The sequence below is a fragment of the Salmo salar genome, chromosome ssa04 (genome assembly GCF_905237065.1).
Source record: "Salmo salar chromosome ssa04, Ssal_v3.1, whole genome shotgun sequence".
In the NCBI taxonomy this organism is placed as follows: domain Eukaryota; kingdom Metazoa; phylum Chordata; class Actinopteri; order Salmoniformes; family Salmonidae; genus Salmo; species Salmo salar.
The window spans coordinates 38,487,765-38,511,977 of NC_059445.1; the positions used below are offsets into that span (position 1 = coordinate 38,487,765).

Consider the following 24,213-nt stretch of genomic DNA (forward strand, 5'->3'; position numbering starts at 1 on the left):
GGCAGTGTAACAGATACCGTGAGCAGAACGCACCCTCCTAGACTTTGACATTTGCTTCCCTCTCATGTTCTCATCCGATGGTGCAACTACATAACAAGCTGTATTAGAGATAATGTCAGCGAGGTTTGAGGGCTGAAATTCACGCAAAACATCAAGCAACATCATGAGGAGCCGTAGTAACTCTGGGGTGAAACTCGACAATTATGCGCGCATGGTTACAAAAACAATACTTCGTCACCAGGTGAGTGCACTGTGGGCCTATTTATGACAATAGGTTACCCTTGACATGCTGTATGTGTAGTAGTCTACTTATTTACACATGTTCAGCTCATGTAAAGCAAAAATCCCATGACTGACACTTAAAGGGAAACTCCTCTAAAAAAACGATATTTTGGTATTGTTTTTCATTAGTCAACTGTTGATACAGTCCCAAAATGTGTTTGCATGTCAGCAGTCAAGTTTTCAAGACATTAGCCTCATGAGGATGTGATCGATGACACTTGGCTTCTAGAAAGTCCAATATCTTGAAAACTTGACTGCTGACAAGAAAAACATTTTGGGACTGTATCAACAATGGACTAATGAAAAAAAATAATACCAAAAAATAGTATTTGAGTAGAGCTGTCTATAAGTCAATCTCAGATCAATTGTCTGGGGCTAATTTAACCTCCCCTTTTATATAAAAAAGTAATGACCATCATGCTTTTAGGGAAAGAGGATTTTGTAAGTGTATTAAACTGCGAGTTTGACCAATTCCAGTCCCCTTGCTTAGTGGGTCTGGGGTATTCCCTGGGATAATTTGTATGTAGAAGGACTGAGAGGCTCAGTTCTGGGGACTTTTTAAAAGGACATTCAACTCCAAAATTATTTTTTATTGAGGTTCTACACTGATCTAAAAAAAACAACCTCTCCAGAATTCATATGATGGAAATCTGAGGCCCTGCTAGACCTAATTACTTGCTACCAGACAGCAACTGAAATAACAATTTACAAATATAATTTGTATTTTAAACTGCACTGCTTACCTGTTGGAACAATTCATAATTTGTCACATCAGTCAACATAAACGGTGGTTACAATTCATTCACTATGACTGGCTGATTGTGTGTAAATGATAGTGGATTTTGATTTAAGATCAATTGAAATCATAGGGAGAAATAAAATGTCAATGATTATTATTAGTTTGATTATTATTATGATTATAATTGCATGTGAATGCTTGCACATGGGTGATATTGTGTGTAAACATTCATGTTTAGTATGTGTATGTATGCATGTATGTATGTATGTATGTATGTATGTATGTATGTATGTATGTATGTATGTATGTATGTATGTATGTATGTATGTATGTATGTATGTATGTATGTATGTATGTATGTATGTATGTATGTATGTATGTATGTATGTATGTAATCACCATGTATCTGTGTATGTCCAGTGTTACTGAATGTGATGCTATGTTCCTCTTATGACCAGGATCCGGTGACGGGGCTTCTCCCAGGGGACCCGGAAACCCACCATGCCTGGGTCCGGGACAATGTTTACGGCATCCTGTCTGTGTGGGCCCTCAGCCTGGCCTACCGCAAGAACGCTGACCGAGATGAGGACAAGGCGAAGGCCTACGAGCTGGAACAGGTGGGAGGGCCCTTCCAGTTACCTGTCTGTCTCAAACCAGTATTGTTTTTAAAAAGTTTGAATAGGAGTAACACAAGTGTATATTTTCTAATACCTGGCTGACAGTAACCACTATAATTATCTTCACGGCTATCCTGGGCATAGGGCTTTAGCAGCTGTAAATAGACCTAAATTGGTCCTGCCCATGGTAGGTCAGTGAGTGTGTGTGTGTGTGTGTGTTCCCACATGGAAATGCCAGGGGGCAGGCCATTACGCTGGGGACGGGTTTCAGGTTACTCTGATTCTGCTGGCAGATGGGGGAGGTTGAAGGTCATGGTTGAGACTGGGTGCTGACTATCTCTCTCTCTATCTCTCCACAGAATGTAGTTAAACTCATGAGGAGCCTGCTGCAGTGTATGATGAGGCAGGTATGCAGGCAAGGATTGTGCCATTCACAGTTGTAATGTGGGCCATGGAAAGAGTTTAATCACACTTCAGCTTGCATGCTGTGGTGGTGGTTAATTTCTCATTGAGCAAAGAAAATCAAAGGAAAGGTCACTGTTTGAAATAAACATGTCAATAGATCAACATTCTGTATACAGATTACAGAATATGACCTGTGGCTTCTCTTCTACAAACTGCAAAAAAAAAATGTTGGACCTCAAATGAACTGGTCTTAAGTCCTGGTATTTGTGGTTGTTCCATTTTTCTCAGATTGACAAAGTGGAGAAGTTTAAATACAGCAAGAACAAAGCTGACTGCCTGCACGCCAAGTATGATTCCCAGACAACTGCCACGGTGGTGGGAGACGATGAGTGGGGTCACCTGCAGGTGGATGCCACCTCCATATTCCTGCTCTTCCTGGCCCAGATGACTGCATCAGGTAAACTCATACTCCACTGTGTGCCCCAGTGGCGTTGGCATGATTTTAGCAATGGCGTGGAAACATTTCAGCACAGGGTCTGGGGGTCTTTCCCCCCCCCCGGGAAAAATGTATAAACTTGAAAACGCATTTTCTGCATTTAAAGGCCCAGTGCAGCAATTTTTTTATTTTTTATTTCGATATCAAATTGTTTCTGAGTAACGATTAAATACCTTGCTGTCGTAGTTTCGCATTAAAATTGTCAAAAAGTTTAAAAAACAAATTTTTGCCCCAAAAACGATTTCAAGCAGTAATTTTGCAAGACTGGCTGGGACTGGTCTGAGTGGGGAGGGGTAGGGCACCAAAGCAGTGCATTAACCACAATGTGGATCAATCCACCAATATAGAGGGGCCTAATGGGAGGGATATGTAACCAGGAAATGAACTGTTATTGGCAGAGAGGTTTCGAACTCTTTGTTATTGGTGTATTAACTTATACCACCTGGTGATGTCACCTGGCAAGCCAAAATTTCACCCATGGAAAACCTGCTGATGCGAAAGTCCTGTGTAGATTGAATTTCAACCAGCAACTATTACATATCACATAACATTTTCACACTTTTAAAGTGTTATTTATACAACAGCTGAAGAAACTATGATACAAAACACAGGAAAAACAGAATTGACTGCACAAAGACTGCCATTTTTTCCATTCAGTATAATTGTGTATCCTGTTTTCGGCTAACAATGCCTGCAGTACCGGGTCGGCCTTGAACTTCTGTGGCTTCAATACAGGGGGCAGTCATTCTCCCCTGACTTGCTCCCAAAGATATTGAAAATGTGTCAGGTTCCTGTCATGCCAAATAGTGTCAGCTGACAAATAGTGTTCACCCCCTGCGTCACAATGGGCTAAAACAGGGTCACACAGGGTGTTTTTTGATAGTGTCCCATGTCAGATATTGAGTTAAATATGTTTAGGTTTGTTTACATCCCAATATTACTTTATATACAACACAGAAGATTAAAACATAAAAAAAAAAAAAATGTTTAGGTGTACATGAAGAGGGCTATTCAAAAATGCTCTGTTGGTCAATATTCCAGTGTTCATTTTATAGATTTAGTTTAGTCTTAGTCACATTTTTGTCAGTTGAATAATGATTTAGTGTAGTTATTGTCAACATTTCGAAAACAGTGGGCCATTTTAGTCAACGAAATGCCCTTTAGTTTTAGTCACGTTACATTTTTAATGCCTCGTTAACCTATAGTAAACATGCATCACTGACTTTCATGTGCACAAACATACATTGCCTTGTCCTACCAGCATATTTTTCGGCATAACATATCGCATAAAGAAAGGGAGTGAGAGAGGGGGGGTAACTCAAAACATATTAGCTAGATCTCTAACACTAAATATATTACCCACTGCTAGTAGTCATGTATTAATCTAACAGTAAATGTAATGTCCTAAAAACAAACGATGCAGTTGTAGCCTGCTACTCTATATGCACTTGCAATGGCTGATGCGCAATTGCGCATTTCCTGTCTAAAAGCCATATAACAAATCCCAGTTGTAAAATAGTTGCCATTAAGCTCAATATTAATCAAACATGTTCCTTTCCTCTCAACAACTAATTAGCTCACATTTGTTTCTCTTTCAATAAATATGAGCTTGCACTCATTGTAGTATTCTCTCCTCAAGCTGTAGTGTGCTGTGGAGCTTTTGTAAGGACTGTAAGCCAGACTGTCAATGTCACTACCGTCGTTTAAATAACTGGACCAAAGCGCAGCATGAGTAGAGTTCTACATTTCTATTTCACGTGAAACTTCAAAAATAACAACAGCTATAACGATCGTGCAAAACGTAGCGCACAAAGGCACTCACACAAAACAATATCCCACAACGCAGGTGGGAAAAGGGACACACTAAGTATGATCCCCAATTAGAGGCAACGATATTCAGCTGGGAACCATACTCACACACCAACATAGAACTATAATAACTAGAAACCCCCCCTGGTCACACTCTGACCTATTACACCATAGAGAACCACGAGGGCTCTCTATGGTCAGGGCGTGACAGTCAATTATCATTACAAATGATTAAAGTAGTTTCTTCAAAAGCGATGGATTTCTCCCAATTGCTTTTGAAATGTTTTAGAATCAGAAGTCTTTTTTCTCTCCCTCATCACAGCAGCAGGCCCCAGCGAAACAGGCCCAGGGGCAGGGCAGACACTTTCATTGCAGGACTCATGATGATAATGTAGTTTACTGTTTGACCAAATCATGGTTTTAACAGCCCAAAAAATAGGACGTTTTGAGCGAGGTGACCATGTAATGAATGTTCAGCTCGCACTAATGCGACCAATGAGAAATTTTACTCACAGCCAAGTCGAAAGGTAGCAAAATGCGAAAAAAAATGGTCACAGATCGGAGCCCTGCCCCATACCATAGCTATTGTAATCAAAGTTCTGTCATAAGTAGTGGTCTGATAGGTTGCTGCAACCTAACTAAGTAGTATTATCGATCTGTTATTACCTGAGCGTATATGTTGGAATGATGCGCTTTCAGATGTCTCTTGAGGTTGGTAGTATTTTTCCCTTTCAACATTTCTCCTGTAGAAACGTTGCATTTGGTCTTGTTTGAATCAACACAATAAGTAAAGTGGGTCCAAACGTCGCCCCTTTTTCTACCGGGAGTTTGTGCCACCGGGTTGCTGCCAGATTGGAGAACAATTGGAGGACAGAGTGGTGACTGGAGAATGACCTGTGCTGGGTTTCTTAAAAGCGTTGTAGCACTACGATCATCTTAATTCCATTGAAACGAAATGATCTTAGTGCTCAACCTGCTCTGAGACCAGGTTGCAATGCTACAATGGTTTTGGGAAACCCAGCCCTGGGCATGGTATTTATTTTCTACCCCATTGCAACATTGTAATGAGAAAGCCTTACAATTCTGTTAAGTCATGCATTCTTTTGATTGGACCAAACAAATAACACTGGAAAGCTCTCAATCTCCAAAAACTGCTGTTAGCAGATATGCTAGTTAGCATTAGCTCGCGAAACTACCTCTTAACTTCCTTCATACTGGGGACACAGACATAAAAATGGTATCCACGAGTTCATCTCTCTGGGAAAATCCCAAAGTATCCCTTTAACAAATCACATAATAACTTCCATGGACTCATTCTGTGTACAATAATAGTGGTTGACATTTTTATGACCACCCCATCTCTACCACACACATACAATTATCTGTAAGGTTCCTGAATTGAGTAGTGAATTTCAAGCACAGCTTCAACCACAAAGATCAGGGATGTTTTTCAGTGCCTTGCAAAGAAAGGCAACGATTGGTGGTTGTGTGTGAAAAATATTTTAAAAAAGCAGATGCTGAATGTCCCTTTGAGCATGATGAAGTTATTCATTAGGCTTTGGATGGTGTATCAATACACCTAGTCACTAGAAAGATACAGGCGTCCTTCCGAGAGGGGTCCAGCTGCGACACCATCTCTCAGAGCCCTACGCTGCCACCCACTGATACGTCATCTCTCAGGAAAAGTGGGGGTTTTGAAAATAACCATATAAGGAGAAGTAGGGGTTTCAGAAGGTGCCACTCAAGATGTCATTTGTTTTATTGTTGCTAGCTAACATTAGCTACATTAACTTATTAAAAATCTATTCATTTTACAAAGTATTATTGAAAATTTGAAATATTAAGTCATGGTGGTTCTAGTAGTTATGGAATTTCAGAGCTTCTAGTGTTAAAAGACTACTTTTAAAATTCCCACTTCTCCTTATATGGTTCCTTTTGAAAGCCCACTAATTAAAAAATAAAAAATAAAAAAATTCCTGAGAGATGCACTGAGATGACATATCAGTAGGTGGCAGCATAGAGGGATGACTGCTCTGAGAGATGATGCTACTGGTCCTTCCTCACTCAGTTGCCAGAGAGGAAGGAAACTGCTTAGGGATTTCAACAAGGCCAATGGTGATTTTAAAACAGTTACAGAGTTTAATGGTTGTGATATGAGAACTGAGGATCAACAACATTCTAGTTACTCCACAATAAATTACAGAGTGAAAAGAAGGAAGCCTGTATAGAATACAAATATTCCAAAACGTGCGTCCTGTCTACAACAAGGCACTTAAGTAACGCTGCACAAACGTTTGGCAAAGAAATTAACTTTTTGTCCTGAATACGAAGCATTCTGTTCCAACACAAGATATCACTGAGTAAAATTGACAGGGCTTAAAGAATTTTCAAAAGAATAATGGTCAAATATTGTACAATCCAGGTGTGCAAAGCTCTTAGAGACTTACCCCCAAAACACTCACAGCTGTAAGGTGTTTCTAACATGTAGGGGAGTATAAGGGGGATGAATACTTATCTAATCAAGATATATTGGTGTTTTATTTATAAATGTTAGAGTTTTTCTCCCACTTTGACATTACAGAGGATTTTGTGTAGATGGTTGACCAAAAATGACAAATAAATACATTTTATTCCCACTTTGTAACACAACAAAATGTGGGAAAGGGGTTGTGAAAACCTTCGGAAGGCACTGTAAGTTCAGCAGGAACCTGGAATACAATATACAGTACATAGACATAAACAGTCACAAATACAATTTAAATAAGGGGCAGTCCTTGACTTTTTCCACATTTTGTTGTGTTTTAATTGGAATTTTTGGTCAATGATCTACACAAAATACTCTGTCATGTCAAAATGGAAGAAAAATTATAACATTTATGCACCTGGATTAATTGGATAGAAAATTATTTGAAGGGGGGTGGTTTCAAATAGCCCTCTTGAATATCCCCCCCTCTTATATGTCAACTGCTCCTATGGTGTGCCCTCTCCTCTCCTCCAGCATTGCTGCAACCTCAGTAGATGCAGTCCGGGATAAGCACGCGACATATGGACGTAACCGATGAAATGATTTTGGAATCTATAGAAATGCATTTATTAATCTCTACATTTGTTTTCGACAAGTACATTCTATTACAGAGACCTTAATGCATATTTTTGAAATGATATTATGTGAACTGAAGATAAAACATGAAAAAGTTGTTTTTGAATCCTGTCTGCTGTCATTGGCAGGCCTTCACATCGTCTACACTCGGGATGAGGTGGACATCATCCAGAATCTTATGTTCTACATCGAGGCTGCGTATAAAGTGGCAGTATGTAATTTTGTTTGACATGAGGTTGACGTTCAGTGTATTTGCTGAGTGCTACGGTAGTCACGTGTCTTTGATCTAGAGGTATGAACCAGTTGTTACTCAGTTTGATTTATCTTGATTTTTTCCCAGGATTTTGGAATGTGGGAACGGGGGGACAAGACAAACCAGGGGATCCCGGAGATCAACGTCAGCTCAATCGGCATGGCAAAAGTAAGTTGTCTTTTACGCAACGTGTACTGTGTGTCGATATCTGTTGACTACTTGAAATTATACTTATGGAACGCGGTTGATGGCACTGAGTAGGCACTAATCACGGACGCCAATAACACTCAGCCAATTATGTTTGACCTTCCATCGTTTCATCAACAAGCAACTTATAATAAATGTGACCTTTTACTGTGGGTGATACCAATGGGTATTGTTTCAGTATCATAGTAATGTGTGCACACTAACAAAGGGATTGTCATATTGACAACAGCCATCTATTTTCCTATGCGTGTCTGTAGGCTGCACTTGAGGCCCTGGATGGCCTCAATCTGTTTGGCGCCAAGGGGGGTCATGAATCTGTAGTCCATGCCCTAGCTGATGATATTCAGCGCTGCACGGTAAGCCTTGTGATGACCATAGAGAGAGGACAGGAGCCCAAGCTCCCAGCGACATGTTTTCACTCACTTTCACAAGTCTTTGAAGAAGATATTACTCTCTCCCTCCCCCCTTTCTCTCTCCCATTTTATATGGTCAGTCGATCCTTAGTTCCATGTTGCCAAGAGCTTCCACATCCAAAGAGGTGGATGCTGGGGTTCTGTCCATTATCTCGTACCCAGCGTTCGCTGTGGAAGACATTGACATCGTTAATATGACCAAGGAGGAAATCATTTCCAAGTTGCAGGTGAGGTTGTCCTCTACCGTTACATTCAATGCTGTCCTTGTTTGGAGTTTATCTATTGAACATTTTGTGTTATATATTAGCCTTTTAATAGTCGGCTATTAACTGCCGGGGAGAGTACTGTATATGAAACGTGTGGCGTATTGGAATAGGAAGGTGATGACAGGGCCGGTCAGTGCAGTGACGTTCTCTGTCTGTTAGAGCAGAACACTGTAATGATGACTGTAGCATGAAAGCACAGCCCATATGGTCCCAGAGCTGACAAGGTACAAATCTGTCGTTCTGCCCCTGAACAAGGCAGTTGACCCACTGTTCCTAGGCTGTCATTGAAAATAAGAATTTGTTCTTAACTGACTTAAATAAAGGTAAATAAAAATGGTCGATGTGTCCCTAGCTGTCTCTCTATCTTTCCTCTTAGGGGAGATATGGATGCTGCAGGTTCCTCAGAGATGGACACAAAACCCCCAAAGAGGTGAAAATTATATTTCATATTTATGTTTTGCCTCTTTTTGACTGGCCAAGATATCTACCCCCACAGCCTTCTCCCACCCTCAACTGATGAACGGATTCCTTTGTGTAATTTTGATATATTGTGTACATGCTCGTGTATCCTCCAGGACCCCAGTCGCATATATTATGAGTCGTCTGAGCTGAAGCTCTTTGAGAATATTGAATGTGAGTGGCCACTTTTCTGGACTTACCTCATTCTGGATGGGATCTTCATCAACAGCCCTGAGCAGGTCAGTCAGGGGGGATGTGGACATACAATGGCCAGCGGGTAATGGCTCCATTCTGAGACCGCATTCATTTGATCTTGTGTGTGTGGGTTCTATTGTGATCAAGAGTTTGTCCTGTATCACCAGGTGCAAGAATACAGAGATGCCCTGGAGGCTATTACGATCAAACAGAAGGACGGCCTTAGCCTGGTGCCCGAGCTCTATAGTGTCCCTGCAGACAAGGTGAGGGCCACACTCATCTAAATTCATTATCATAATAACTGAGTCCACTTAGAATATACAGCAGGTAAAATTAGCACTGTGTGTGTTTTATGCAGGTAGACGAGGAGTATGTGAATCCCCATTCTGTAGAGAGAGTTCCCATGGGCAAGTTACCTCTGATGTGGGGACAGTCTCTGTACATACTGGGAAACCTGATGGCTGATGTAAGTTAAGTTAATCTATTCACTGCTTTCGGTAACACTTTATTGGGATAGTTCGTCTGTAGATGCTCTACAGACTATCAGTAACATTTCAACTAACTATCTACTAACGCTAGCTCTAACCCGAACCCTAACCTTAACCCTTATTCTAAGCTTAAACTTAACTGTAACCTTAGCAAGCAGTTGCTTATCAAGTTTGTTGACAGTATGTCCATCTGTAGAGCATCTATAGATGGAAAATCTGGACTATCCAAATAAAGTGTGACCCTGCTTTCCTTTTAATTCCACTACACAGGGTTAGTCAAGAATGTTCATTATTGTTGAAAATGTAGCATTGTTTCTCCTTGATGGATGAGGTGTTTACAGTACCCAAACAAAATGTAGAGCGCATTGAAATCTAAATGCAATTAACTACTATGATCATTACATTTACATTTTACATTTACGTCATTTAGCAGACGCTCTTATCCAGAGCGACTTACAAGTTGGTGCATACACCTTATGATATCCAGTGGATATCAACATATTATTGTTGCGTTATATGGTACGTAATGCCCTTGTGACTCTCAGCGGTTATTTACTTTCTTTGCGACCAAAGTTTTATTTGTTTTGTTATTTTTGTGTTGGAGGGCTTAATGGTCCATTTCAAATTCGAAGTTTATAAAACCTGTACCCGTAGGCTGCCCCAAAAAAAATAATACATGTTTTTAAGAAATATATACAGATTTTAATAATAAATACTAAATTCTGTGTCCCATTCCCCGAACCCCACCCAGCCAATATGTCTCCATCCAACCCCCCCCCCACCTCCCACTCCCGGAAACCATGTTTCCCACCCTTTCCCACCCCCCTATCAACTAGGGTTGCTCGTCAGTCAGAGGATGAATGGCACACATACACAATCCACGTCTCAATTGTCTCAAGGCTTAAAAATCCTTTAACCTGTCTCCTCCCTTTCATCTACACTGATTTTAAGTGGATTTAACAAGTGGCATCAATAAGGGATCATAGCTTTTACCTGGATTCACCTGGTCAGTCTATGTGATGGAAAGAGCAGGTGTTCTTAATGTTTTGTACACTCAGTGTATATACAGTATATTGTTTGTATGCATGTGTTGGCATTAATGGATTGTTTCTTTGTATGGGTTGGGATTTAGCTGAGATTATTATTTACAGAGTCAAGTATATTTGTCCAGGCCTCAGTTGTTCTTTGACTAGCACCATTCATTCTCTCTGTTAATAATTCTGATGTTAGAGCTTCTAATTGTAACTGTATCCACTGGGGAATTGGGAGAGGGTGAGGTGATTACCATCGAAGAGCCAACGTTTTTCACAGCTGTGCTGCCTACCAGCAGTAATCGTCTCTGATTGACTGAGAGATTCAAGGAGCTATCATCGTTAAGTAACATAATAGATGCAAGCATTGAATATTTATATTCATGCACTTTGAAATTAATTGTGTGACTTTTCCCCAGAGGCATTTAACTGCAGGTCACTCCCACGTCATATGGGGGAGTGAACAGTTGGGAGTTGGGGCCAATCTCATCGTAAAATGTTTCCTTGCTGTTAAATACAGTCTGTGAACAAATGTTAATGTATTTTTTTGATCATTTATTTATAAATCCCATCATTGGATTGTTCGGTAGTTGGGTTTCCCAAGGGACTCCATAGGCCAGCATAGCTGATCTAAGTTGTAAATATAGGAAAAAGAATTTGCCTGGTAATGTGTATGTGTCTTTCAAATCTTGGAATTCTCTCAAGCCATTACTGTCCATGATATCGGCAAAGGTACAGATTCCACATTTGGACCACTGTGGGGTGCAAATCAATCAATCAATCAAATGTATTTATAAAGCCCTTTTTACATCAGCCGATGTCGCAAAGTGCTATACAGAAACCCAGCCTAAAACCCCAAACAGCAAGCAATGCAGATGTAGAAGCACGGTGGCTAGGAAAAACTCCCTAGAAAGGCAGGAACCTAGGAAGAAACCTAGAGAGGAAGCAGGCTCTGAGAGGTGGCCAGTCCTCTTCTGGCTGTGCCGGGTGGAGACTTTAACAGTACATGGCCAAGATGTTCAAACGTTCATAGATGACCAGCAGGGTCAAATCATAATAATCACAGTGGTTGTAGAGGGTGCAACAGGTCAGCACCTCAGGAGTAAATGTCAGTTGGCTTTTCATAGCCGATCATTCAGAGTTAGAGACAGCAGGTGCGGTAGAGAGCGAGAGAGTCGAAATCAGCAAGTCTGGGACAAGGCAGTACGTCCAGTGAACAGGTCAGGGTTCCATAGTCGCAGGCAGAACAGTTGAAACTTGAACAGCAGCACGACCAGGTGGACTGGGGACTGCAAGGATTCATCATGCCAGGTAGTCCTGAGGCATGGTCCTAGGGCTCAGGTCCTCCGAGAGAAAGAGAGAGAATTAGAGGGAGCCTACTTAAATTCACACAGGACACCGGATAAGACAGGAGAAATACTCCAGATATAACAGACTGACCCTAACCCCCCGACACATAAACTATTGCAGCATAATTACTGGAGGCTGAGACACGAGGGGTCGGGAGACACTGTGACCCCGTCCGACTATACCCCCGGACAGGGCCAACCAGGCAGGATATAACCCCACCCGCTTTGCCAAAGCACAGCCCCCACACCACTAGAGAGATATCTTCAACCACCAACTTACTACCCTGAGACAAGGCTGAGTATAGCCCACGAAAATCTTCCCCAAGGCACGAACCCAAGGGGGGCGCCAACCAGGCCTTATTGTGAAATATTGGAGTATGAGCATGCCATTTTGATTGGGGCGAAATGCTAGTGCCTGGGAATACACGTTAAAGTTTGGTATGGATAGGATGGGGTGTAATGCTAGTACCTGGAAATACATGTTAAAGTTTGGTACGGATAGGATGGGGTGTAATGCTAGTACCTGGAAATACACGTTAAAGTTTGGTACGGATAGGATGGGGTGTAATGCTAGTACCTGGAAATACACGTTAAAGTTTGGTACGGATAGGATGGGGTGTAATGCTAGTACCTGGAAATACACGTTAAAGTTTGGTACGGATAGTCATACTACGTCTTTCACTTTTTGCAAGTTTGTTAATTTTATTCAGGCTCGCTTACCTTGCTATATACATTTTGAAATAGGACTATGGATTTTATCCCAATAGCCAGAAGGGAGAGAGTTTGGTTATTTCTGATAAATGTATACAACTGAAACTGACTATAAATACTCAATTGATTTCCTTGTCCTTTTTTAGGGTTTTTTAGCCCCAGGAGAGATTGATCCTCTGAACAGACGGTTGTCCACTGTATCCAAACCTGATGTTGTGGTTCAAGGTAAGATGATCACACCAGGCAGTCTGGAAGAAGAGAAGATATATTGACCTCAGCAGGAGAATACACATATTTGTAGTCATAATGTGTACAGTAGGTGACTGTAATAAATTGCAGTACAAAAGATGGCATTTGGAAGAGATTGTGCCTAATTGAGTCTCATAAATCTGCTACAGTGGTTAAAATAATACATTCTCTTGGTGTTAATTGTTTTAAATGACATATCATACACTAGAGACTCCTTTAGCTCTTGAGGCTCTTCAAACTAGACAAAATTGAAGTGTTCTTTATTGCCTGATTTTGCTTTCAGTGTCCATCTTAGCGGAGACGGACCACATCAAACATCTGTTGATGAAACAAGGGATAGATGCTGAGACCTTGGAGGACATCCATCCTATCAGAGTCCAACCCTCCAGGGTGTTGAGTCACATCTATGCAAGGCTAGGTGAACTGAACACTACACCTACAGATGAATTAAAAGGATAAAGATACAGGCTAATGCTTGTGCTAATAGCTTTTGTTGTTTATGATGTTCATTTGACCCCTTGGCTTTAAGAGCCCGTTTACGTGACGTGTAAGCCAGGTGTAGAAATATAATGTGTGCCATGATTGTCCCAATAATTCTTCATCGTGTTGGCCATGCAGGTCGCAACCAGAGACTAGGCCTCACTGGGAGACCATACAGACGCATTGGCACTCTGGGGACATCAAAATTCTACATCATCCGTGACACCGTCTTCTCCTTCACCCCTCAGGTGAGATGAAGCCCTGTCAGGATATGTTGTTCGCTACCAACTGTTGATTAAACTCAACACTGACATGTCCCTGTCGCTCTTGTTATGTCCAGTTCATTGATCATCAGGAATTCTACTTGGCATTGGACAACCACATGATATTGGAGATGCTGCGTAATGACCTTTCCTACCTGGCGTCCCGCTGGAGAATTACCGGCTGTCCCACGGTCTCCTTCCCTATCTCGTCCAATATGCTCAGTAAGTCACTTGACCTGACCACCGCCCCATCGTGACTCGGCAGCCTAATGAAATAGTATACCGTACGTAACTTACTCCTGACAATCCACTCTCTGGAACTCTGTTGCAGCTGATGACCACAAAGAGCTGGACCCTGCAGTACTAGCCGTTCTGAGAAAACTGCAAGATGGTTACTACGGAGGAGCAAGGTGAGGTGTTCCTGATAGAAGAATGGCTAATTAGATCATGGGCTTGAGTTCCACAGACTGGCCTATTAGAATGATCAACGTCAGTGTCAAAATCAGAAAAGGACATTTCCTAAAGGAAAATGTGTGCGCTTGCTTGTCTTGAGGCATTTATGCTTGTGAAATAGTGGTAGTGGTGGTAGTAGTAGTAATAGGGTTTCCATAGGCTATGTGTATGTTAAAGTGCATTATTTTGGGGTGGTTGGTAGGTGTGGAGTTATTATAGTGAGCCAGTATAGTCGGCTAGAGTGAGTACTTAAGCTCTGAAAAATGTTTTAGTTTGAACATTCTGATAGTTCTGTGGAGACGATTTCAGTTTAGAATGTTGAAGCCTTTATTCCCGCCATTGAAATAAATGGCGATGCAACAAGCTTAATAGGTTATAAAGTGTGAATTAAAGCAAAAAGCAATATAAATTGGGTCAATATGTTGGTTTGGAGTTTGCGGCATAAATGGGGCGAATCCAAATCCAGCCTATTGTAGCCAATAGAGAGTTTATGCTAATATAAAATGGTTGTCGTTGAAAAAGTATAATCAGTATAAAAATTATTTTGACAAGCAATCAATTGTGATTCATTCAGCACATTTTAACATTGGCGTGGCGTCCACATTTACCATTTAAGTCTATGGAGCTTTTATGCAAATGTAAAATGGTTATAGTTCAAAAAGTATACATACAGTTGAAATCGGAAGTTTGCATACACTTAGGTTGGAGTCATTAAAACTCGTTTTTCAACTACTCCACAAATTTCTTGTTAACAAACTATAGTTTTGGCAAGTCGGTTAGGACATCTACTTTGTGCATGACACAAGTCATTTTTCCAACAATTGGTTACATACAGATTATTTCACTGTATCACAATTCCAGTGGGTCAGAAGTTTGCATACACTAAGTTGACTGTGCCTTTAAACAGCGTGGAAAATTCCAGAATATGATGTCATGGCTTTATAAGCTTCTGATATGTTAATTGACATAATTTGAGTCAATTGGATGTGTACCTGTGGATGTATTTCAAGGCATACCTTCAAACTCACTGCCTCTTTGCTTGACATCATGGGAAAGTCAAAAGAAATCAGTCAAGACCTCAGAAAAAAAATTGTAGACCTCCACAAGTCTGGTTCATCCTTGGAAGCAATTTCCAAACGCCTGAAGGTACCACGTTCATCTGTACAAACAATAGTATGCAAGTATAAACTCCATGGGACCATGCAGCCGTCAGCAAGGAAGAAGCCACTGCTCCAAAACTGACATAAAAAAGCCAGACTACGGTTTGCAACTGCCCATGGGGACAAAGATTGTACTTTTTGGAGAAATGTCCTCTGGTCTGATGAAACAAAAATATAACTTTTTGGCCATAATGACCATTGTTATGTTTGGAGGAAAAAGGGGGACGCTTGCAAGCCGAAGAACACCATCCCAACTGGGAAGCACGTGGGTGGCAGCATCATGTGTTGGGGGTGCTTTGCTGCAGGAGGGACTGGTGCACTTCACAAAATAGATGGCATCATGAGGAAGCAAAATTATGTGGATATATTGAAGCAACATCTCAAGACATCAGTCAGGAAGTTAAAGCTTGGTCGCAAATGGGTCTTCCAAATGGACAATGACCCCAAGCATACTTCCAAAGTTGTGGCAAAATGGCTTAAGGACAACAAAGTCAAGGTATTGGAGTGGCCATCACAAAGCCCTGACCTCAATCCTATAGAGCATTTGTGGGCAGAACTGAAAAAGCGTGTGCGAGCAAGGAGGCCTACAAACCTGACTCCGTTACACCAGCTCTGTCAGGAGGAATGGGCCAAAATTCACCCAACTTATTGTGGGAAGCTTGTGGAAGGCTACCCGAAACGTTTGACCCAAGTTAAACAATTTAAAGGCAATACTACCAAATACTAATTGAGTGTATGTAAACTTCTGAACCACTGGGAATGTGATGAAAGAAATAGAAGTTTAAATGTATTTGGCTAAGGTGTATGTAAACTTCCGATTTCAACTGTAATATCAACACACTTTTGACAAGCAATGTAAGTTGTGTCAGTCTGCATATTTTAGAATTGGTTTAGTGTTTTTACCATAAACAGTTCAAGAACAGTGGCGAATCAAAATATTTTCCGTTGAAGCCTATGGAGCTTTTATGCTCATTTCAAACGGTCATAGTTGAAGTATACATAGAAATCTGTATACAAGCAACCTATTCCAGTTTTAAAGTTTGAATGGCGTTTGTAGCTTAAACGGTTAAAGACTAGTTACGACCGGAATTTTTACGATTCGAACCAATGACCATTGAAATCCATTGGGAGTTATGCAAATATGGTTGTCGGTGTGAAAACTATAAGTAGTATCAAAAAGTTGTTTTCAAGCACACTGAAGACAGTCAGCCTGCACACTTTAATTTTGTTTTGGTGTTGGTAGCTTTTACAGTTTTGGCACTACACGTGGCCGTGGAAAGCAAATAATAAGAGTAAGTGTCTGATTTTCAAAGTTGTTCTTGCTTTCAGCAAGCACACCTAATGACATTGGTTGATCTTCCCCTCCTCATGCAGGGTTCAGACAGGGAAACTGTCCAAGTTCATGAATACTTCCTGTTGCTCTCAACTGTCCTTCATGGACGATGGTGAGCAGGGTGGTGACTACAGTGGTCACCATGACAACAGTGTCTGTGTGGTTACAATGCTGTTGGAGCTGTGCATGGCCTGATAGTGTAATGATGGTGGGGAGATGGGCTAGAGTGGGTAAAGCCTCAGGCAAAACATCGCAAGATCCTAAAGTTAATCTCTAGCAAAAAAATGTTAGCAAAAAAATAGGTTTACCTATTTTCACATTGCCGTAAACCATTTTCAATACAACAACAACGCCTGTTTTGATTGTGTTACTTCCTTACCCCGTTGTCAATTCCCACACAACTAACCATCTTAAGATCTCCCTACCATCTCGTTAAGGAAACTGAATTCCTGGTTGTCTGTGACCTTTTTCTTACATTTTACATTTGTTCTGTATTACTGGAGTCTTCTTAGCTGACTGATAATAAGTCAGCTAACTGACAGTGTACTGGCTGGCTGCACGTGTCGCTCATTTTGTAAGCATGCTTATAGATTCCTTGAAAGATCTTTTACGTGCGTGTGTGTGTGCGCATGTCCCACTCTTTTCAGAGGTGGATGACCTGGCTCAGTATCTGGACCAGTTGCTGTCCATACCGAAACACAGCGAAAAGATCAGCTCCCATAAAGGCGGTCTGAACCGCTTCCGGGCGTTGGCCAGAAAGACCCGTGAGATGGTCTCACTGGTGCACAAAGCACGGGAGCTCGACATCCACAGTGAGCTGCGTGCCTTCTACTCTATGCTATCTGTCGCTTTTGTGGAGGACTATTTATTTTTTTTTTTTCTTGAAATGTATTTCAGATAAACCACACACACACAGTCACCATCTGGGTATCATGACAATGTTCCCCTGACCTCTCCCTCCACAGACGTGCACATGTACCTCCCTACCAAACTGTTTCGCTCCCGTCAGCCAAGCCTTCACCTAGTGGATGTAGATGGCAGGGTAGGGCATTGTACCTTGTGAATGTCAACTCTGCAGATTATTAACCAGTATGATGTTGTATCCACACAACACTGAGCTGTACACCATGTTTCTGTCTCCCAGGGCTCCAATGCCACACCTCCAGTCCAGATGAATCTGCCCAGGGACACGACTGGAGCTATAGACTACCAGGCCCTGGTGCAGGTGCTGAAGCAGACCCATAACCTTCAGGACCAGGCCGACATCCTCTACATCTTCTTCAAAGACAAGTAAGGATCCATTCTAAACCATAAATTCCCTATACCCAATGAGTGGTTGGTTTTGCTGGTAGATTTTGTAGAGATGGGCTGATTTGTGTTTGTGTGTGTGTGTGTGTGTGTCAGGGGTATGGACTGGGACACTAAGCTGCACGGTAAAGGCTCCACTGTTAGACGGCTGCTGAGCAGTCTGTATGACAAGGCTGGGAACCTGAAACACTGGGGCCTCGTCCGCATGATCTCTGGCATGCTCCGGAAGAAAGTGGAGGAGCTGGATGAGGTATCTATCCACTCACTGCCCATCTCACTGTCACACCACACCATTAATAGGACTGGTTACACCACACCATTAATAGGACTGGTTACACCACACCATTAATAGGACTGGTCACACCACACCATTAATAGGACTGGTCACACCACACCATTAATAGGACTGGTTACACTTGAACTTGGTGTCGGAAATTAGCTGCATAACCACAGTGGGACACATTTCAAATCCATTCATAACGGTTTATCCTTCTTACTCATGTTGATTCATGCACTGTTATTTAGGTTAGCCAACATATATGGTTGATCAAATCCAAGTTCTTAAATGACAGGAAGGTAGTGCCACGTCTCAGGTGATCAGACATACCATTCCAATGTTTTTTTTACCTCTGAACTTTAGGTGTTTTTTGCTTTGTTGACAGGCCTGTTCAGATCTGCTGGCCCACCAGAAGCACCTGACAGTGGGTCTCCCGCCTGAGCCAAGGGAGAAGACCATTTCAGCGTGAGCTCACCGTCCTCAACCCTTCACACACCTGGCACCCTCATGACAGTATTCAGCATTTATTTTAGAAAGAGACAAAATGGAGACAAGACAGAAACAAACTCTGCTTTGTGAGTGATGTTGTCATTGTATTCGCACAGCCCCATGCCCCCTGACAAGCTGGCAAAGCTAATTGATGTGGCCAGTGAAAATAATCTGACCATCGCCATTCTGACTCAGGTAAGGACGATATGAACGCTCGTTGCTCAGATATACAAGTTATAATTCTGAATGTAACAGTTACTACTAGTCCCAGCGGTATGTTAAGTATTGATTTGTGCCTCGGCGTGCTCTAAACTGGTGTTTGTGTTTCCCCCTGCAGGAGATTATGGTGTTCCTGGCCATGTGTATCCGCACCCAGCCAAAACTCTTTAGTGAGATGTTCCGTCTCAGGATCGGACTGATCATCCAGGTCATGGCTACTGAGCTGGCCCAGTCTCTCAACTGCTCTGGTGCGCTGACATAGCACTAAGGCTAGGGTCAGATGTTACAACCTTCAGGTTGATCTTAATGACGGTTCCTTCCGTTATGTTACACAGTATATGACGGCATCACCACGTTAGACGTTTGCAGACAGTCGGGCACATTTTAAAGCAACCATTTCTATCGTTTTATATGCGACGTGTCTCTTTGAGATGTAAGGTCAGAGGAGGGAACATGTGTAAATAAGTGTGTATTCTCTGTGCGTGTTCCAGGCGAGGAGGCCACCGAGTGCCTGATGAACATGAGCCCTTCAGAGCTAAAGAACCTCCTGCACCACATTCTCAGTGGGAAAGAGTTTGGGCTGATGAAGAGTGGTGAGTGACAAGGGCTTCGATCATCGTTGATATTAGTAGCTTACTGGAGAGCGTGCTGGTTTTGAGCAGGACGTTTTCTCTGTTTCATCTTAATTGTATTTTGTCAAGCCGTTTTGGCTGTGGTGTTCTTTATTTTAAGTGGATATTTTGTTCCTACTATATATTTGCAGTGCGTTCGGGTGCAACAGGTACAGACTCCATTGCCATCCAGGATATTTCACCTAACTCTAAGAGTGTGGGCGGGAGCAAACATCAGAGTAAAGTGAGGAAGCTGGTAAGGACACTATACTGTGTTATGACTGCATACAGAAACAGTAAACATGACAGATCCAACAGCCTCCAACTGTATGGTGATCTATGTAATCAATACAGATATACCATTAAAGATATATGAATGTGCACACTGATTTGCCTTTTTACTTGTGTTTTGCAGTCCTTATCAGTGCATTCCCTTGACATCGAGAACATTGAATCAGGGGTGAGTGGCTTGGGTCAGTGAGTACAGAAAGTAGAGATTGAGCATGCACAAGTATGCATATACACGGAGTGTACAAAACATTAGGAACACCTGCTCGTTCCGTGACAGACTGACCTGGTGAATCCAGGTGAAAGCTATGATCCCTTATTGATGTCACCTGTTCAATCCACTTCAATCAGTGTAGATGCTGTGAGACATGGTTTGTGTATGTGTGCCATTCAGAGGGTGACTGGGCAAGACAAAATATTTAAGTGCCTTTGAATGGGGTATGACAGTAGATGCGAGGTCCAAAATTATTGCCAACCTTGATAAAGATGTGCAAAAAAAGACAGTGTAAATTATATAATACAAATACTGAGCTATATTGTATGTAAAAAATAATATACACTGCTCAAAAAAATAAAGGGAACACTTAAACAACACAATGTAACTCCAAGTCAATCACACTTCTGTGAAATCAAACTGTCCACTTAGGAAGCAACACTGATTGACAATAAATAGCACATGCTGTTGTGCAAATGGAATAGACAACAGGTGGAAATTATAGGCAATTAGCAAGACACCCCCAATAAAGGAGTGGTTCTGCAGGTGGGGACCACAGACCACTTCTCAGTTCCTATGCTTCCTGGCTGATGTTTTGGTCACGTTTGAATGCTGGCGGTGCTTTCACTCTAGTGGTAGCATGAGACGGAGTCTACAACCCACACAAGTGGCTCAGGTAGTGCAACTCATCCAGGATGGCACATCAATGCGAGCTGTGGCAAGAAGGTTTGCTGTGTCTGTCAGCATAGTGTCCAGAGCATGGAGGCGCTACCAGGAGACAGGCCAGTACATCAGGAGACGTGGAGGAGGCCGTAGGAGGGCAACAACCCAGCAGCAGGACCGCTACCTCCGCCTTTGTGCAAGGAGGAGCAGGAGAAGCACTGCCAGAGCCCTGCAAAATGACCTCCAGCAGGCCACAAATGTGCATGTGTCTGCTCAAACGGTCAGAAACAGACTCCATGAGGGTGGTATGATGGCCCGACGTCCACAGGTGGGGGTTGTGCTTACAGCCCAACACCGTGCAGGACGTTTGGCATTTGCCAGAGAACACCAAGATTGGCAAATTCGCCACTGGCGCCCTGTGCTCTTCACAGATGAAAGCAGGTTCACACTGAGCACGTGACAGATGTGACAGAGTCTGGAGACGCCGTGGAGAACGTTCTGCTGCCTGCAACATCCTCCAGCATGACCGGTTTGGCGGTGGGTCAGTCATGGTGTGGGGTGGCATTTCTTTGGGGGGCCGCACAGCCCTCCATGTGCTCGCCAGAGGTAGCCTGACTACCATTAGGTACCGAGATGAGATCCTCAGACCCCTTGTGAGACCATATGCTGGTGCGGTTGGCCCTGGGCTCCTCCTAATGCAAGACAATGCTAGACCTCATGTGGCTGGAGTGTGTCAGCAGTTCCTGCAAGAGGAAGGCATTGATGCTATGGACCGGCCCCAGACCTGAATCCAATTGAGCACATCTGGGACATCATGTCTCGCTCCATCCACCAACGCCACGTTGCACCACAGACTGTCCAGGAGTTGGCGGATGCTTTAGTCCAGATCTGGGAGGAGATCCCTCAGGAGACCATCCGCCACCTCATCAGGAGCATGCCCAGGCGTTGTAGGGAGGTCATACAGGCACGTGGAGGCCACACACACTACTGAGCCTCATTTTGACTTGTTTTAAGGACATTACATCAAAGTTGGATCAGCCTGTAGTGTGGTTTTCCACTTTAATTTTGAGTGTGACTCCAAATCCAGACCTCCATGGGTTAATAAATTGGATTTCCATTGATTATTTTTGTGTGATTTTGTTGTCAGCACATTCAACTATGTAAAGAAAAAAGAATTTAATAAGATTATTTCTTTCATTCAGATCTAGGATGTGTTGTTTAAGTGTTCCCTTTATTTTTTTGAGCAGTATATATTATTTTATACTAATACAATTGCTCAAGGAAAGAGATTTTGTTTTCAATACTCCAGCACCCTCCCCTTGTGAGGATAATGGCACTGAGCCTTTTTCTAAAATGTTTTATGAGATTAGAGAACACGTTGGGAGGGATCTTAGACCAGTCCTCCATACAGAATCTTTCCAGATCCTTGATATCCTTCATCTGCTCTTATGGACTTCCCTCTTTGATTCAAACCACAGGTTAGAATTTTTTACATAAGCAAAAACAAAAGACAACTTAACATTTACACACATTGATGACATCACACTTGCTCAGACCCACATCTTCCGACAGTATCCACACCCAATGTTGTTTCTAATGCTTGTAAGACTCTGCCCCATCTAACTTCAGATCATGTTGTTTGTCTTTTTTTGTCTGTATTTTTTTCAATATTTGAATAATAAAGCATTTGACCCTTCCATTCTCTTAACGTAAACCAGAGGTTTTCAATGGGGTTCAAGTCCGGAGATAGATGGCAATTGCAAAATGTTGATTTTTGTGGTCGAAGGATGTTAAGGATCTGGAAAGATTCTAAAAGGAGGAACGGTCTGAGATTCCTCCCAATGTGTTCTTTAATCACATAAAACATTTTAGAATAAGACTGTCTTTATCCTCACGAGGAGGGTTCTATAATACTCAAAACAGGGGTGCCAATAATTTGGACCCAGTTTTATTAATTTATTACCTATTGAACGGAATCTCTTTCTCTGAGCAATTATATTAGTATAAAATAATACAATTTCCCTTTCTTATAGCTCAGTATTTGTATTATTTATTGTATACAGTGTTTTTTGCTCATCTTTATCAAGGGTGCCATTATTTTGTACCTTACTGTCTATATGAATATGTACAGTACCAGTCAAAAGTTTGGACACACCTACTCATTCAAGGGTTTTTCTTTATTTTGACTATTTTTACATTGTAGAATAATAATGAAGACATCAAAACTATGAAATAACACATATGGAATCATGTAATAACCAAAATAGTGTTAAACAAATCAAAATATATTTTATATTTGAGATTCTTCAAAGTAGCCACCCTTTGCCTTGATGACAGCTTTGCACACTCTTGGCATTCTCTCAACCAGCTTCATGAGGTAGTCACCTGGAATGCATTTCAATTAACAGGTGTGCCTTGTTAAAAGATAATTTGTGGAATTTCTTTCCTTCTTAATGCGTTTGAGCCAATCAGTTGTGTTGTGACATGGTGGCTATTTGGTAAAATACCAAGTCCATATTATGGCAAGAACAGCTCAAATAAGCAAAGAGAAACGACAGTCCATCATTACCTTAAGACATGAAGGTCAGTCAATCAGGAAAAAAGTTTCTTCAAGTGCAGTCGCAAAACCCATCAAGCGCTATGATGAAACTGGCTCTCATGAGGAAGGCCACAGGAAAGGAAGACCCAGAGTTACCTCTGCTGCAGAGGATAAGTTCATTAGAGTTAAAAGCCTTGCAGCCCAAACAAATGCTTCACAGAGTTCAAGTAACAGACACATCTCAACATCAACTGTTCAGAGGAGACTGCGTGAATCAGGCCTTCATGGTCGATTTGCTGATAAGAAACCACTACTAAAGGACACCAATAAGAAGAAGAGACTTGCTTGGGCCAAGAAACATGCGCAATGGATATTAGACTGGTGGAAATCTGTCCTTTTGGTCTGAGTCCAAATTTGAGATATTTGGTTCCAACCGCCATGAGACGCAGAGTAGGTGAACAGATGATCTCCGCATGTGTGGTTCCCACCGTGAAGCATGGAGGAGGAGGTGTGATGGTGTGGGGGTGCTTTACTGGTGACACTGTCTGTGATTTATTTAGAATTCAAGGCACACTTAACCAGCATGGCTACCACAGCGTTCTGCAGCGATACACCATCCCATCTGGTTTGCACTTTCTGGGACTATCATTTATTTTTTAACAGGACAATGAACCAAAACACTCCTCCAGGCTGTGTAAGGGCAATTTGACCAAGAAGGATAGTGATGGAGTGCTGCATCAGATGACCTGGCCTCCACAATCACCCGACATCAACCCAATTGAGATGGTTTGGGATGAGTTGGACCGCAGAGTGAAGGAAAAGTAGCCAACAAGTGCTCAGCATATGT

At 42.0% G+C, this 24,213-nt stretch overlaps 1 protein-coding gene across 1 annotated transcript in view; it reads left to right on the forward strand.

The window, feature by feature from the left end:
- The window catches only part of phka1b (phosphorylase kinase, alpha 1b (muscle)), a 27,536-nt gene continuing 3,323 nt past the window's right edge, over nucleotides 1-24,213 (forward strand). Inside the window, exons 1-28 of the mRNA XM_014196010.2 lie at nucleotides 1-241; nucleotides 1,480-1,638; nucleotides 1,998-2,045; nucleotides 2,332-2,500; nucleotides 7,577-7,659; nucleotides 7,789-7,869; nucleotides 8,166-8,264; nucleotides 8,402-8,548; nucleotides 8,964-9,017; nucleotides 9,163-9,285; nucleotides 9,409-9,504; nucleotides 9,600-9,707; nucleotides 12,967-13,045; nucleotides 13,353-13,487; nucleotides 13,688-13,797; nucleotides 13,890-14,034; nucleotides 14,144-14,222; nucleotides 16,800-16,870; nucleotides 17,406-17,570; nucleotides 17,724-17,800; nucleotides 17,903-18,048; nucleotides 18,163-18,316; nucleotides 18,729-18,808; nucleotides 18,949-19,027; nucleotides 19,170-19,299; nucleotides 19,543-19,644; nucleotides 19,815-19,918; nucleotides 20,078-20,122. Of these exons, the coding sequence (XP_014051485.1) occupies nucleotides 164-241; nucleotides 1,480-1,638; nucleotides 1,998-2,045; nucleotides 2,332-2,500; nucleotides 7,577-7,659; nucleotides 7,789-7,869; nucleotides 8,166-8,264; nucleotides 8,402-8,548; nucleotides 8,964-9,017; nucleotides 9,163-9,285; nucleotides 9,409-9,504; nucleotides 9,600-9,707; nucleotides 12,967-13,045; nucleotides 13,353-13,487; nucleotides 13,688-13,797; nucleotides 13,890-14,034; nucleotides 14,144-14,222; nucleotides 16,800-16,870; nucleotides 17,406-17,570; nucleotides 17,724-17,800; nucleotides 17,903-18,048; nucleotides 18,163-18,316; nucleotides 18,729-18,808; nucleotides 18,949-19,027; nucleotides 19,170-19,299; nucleotides 19,543-19,644; nucleotides 19,815-19,918; nucleotides 20,078-20,122 (2,946 nt within the window). The 5' untranslated portion in view covers nucleotides 1-163. The remainder of the gene's footprint in view (nucleotides 242-1,479; nucleotides 1,639-1,997; nucleotides 2,046-2,331; nucleotides 2,501-7,576; nucleotides 7,660-7,788; nucleotides 7,870-8,165; nucleotides 8,265-8,401; nucleotides 8,549-8,963; nucleotides 9,018-9,162; nucleotides 9,286-9,408; nucleotides 9,505-9,599; nucleotides 9,708-12,966; nucleotides 13,046-13,352; nucleotides 13,488-13,687; nucleotides 13,798-13,889; nucleotides 14,035-14,143; nucleotides 14,223-16,799; nucleotides 16,871-17,405; nucleotides 17,571-17,723; nucleotides 17,801-17,902; nucleotides 18,049-18,162; nucleotides 18,317-18,728; nucleotides 18,809-18,948; nucleotides 19,028-19,169; nucleotides 19,300-19,542; nucleotides 19,645-19,814; nucleotides 19,919-20,077; nucleotides 20,123-24,213) is intronic.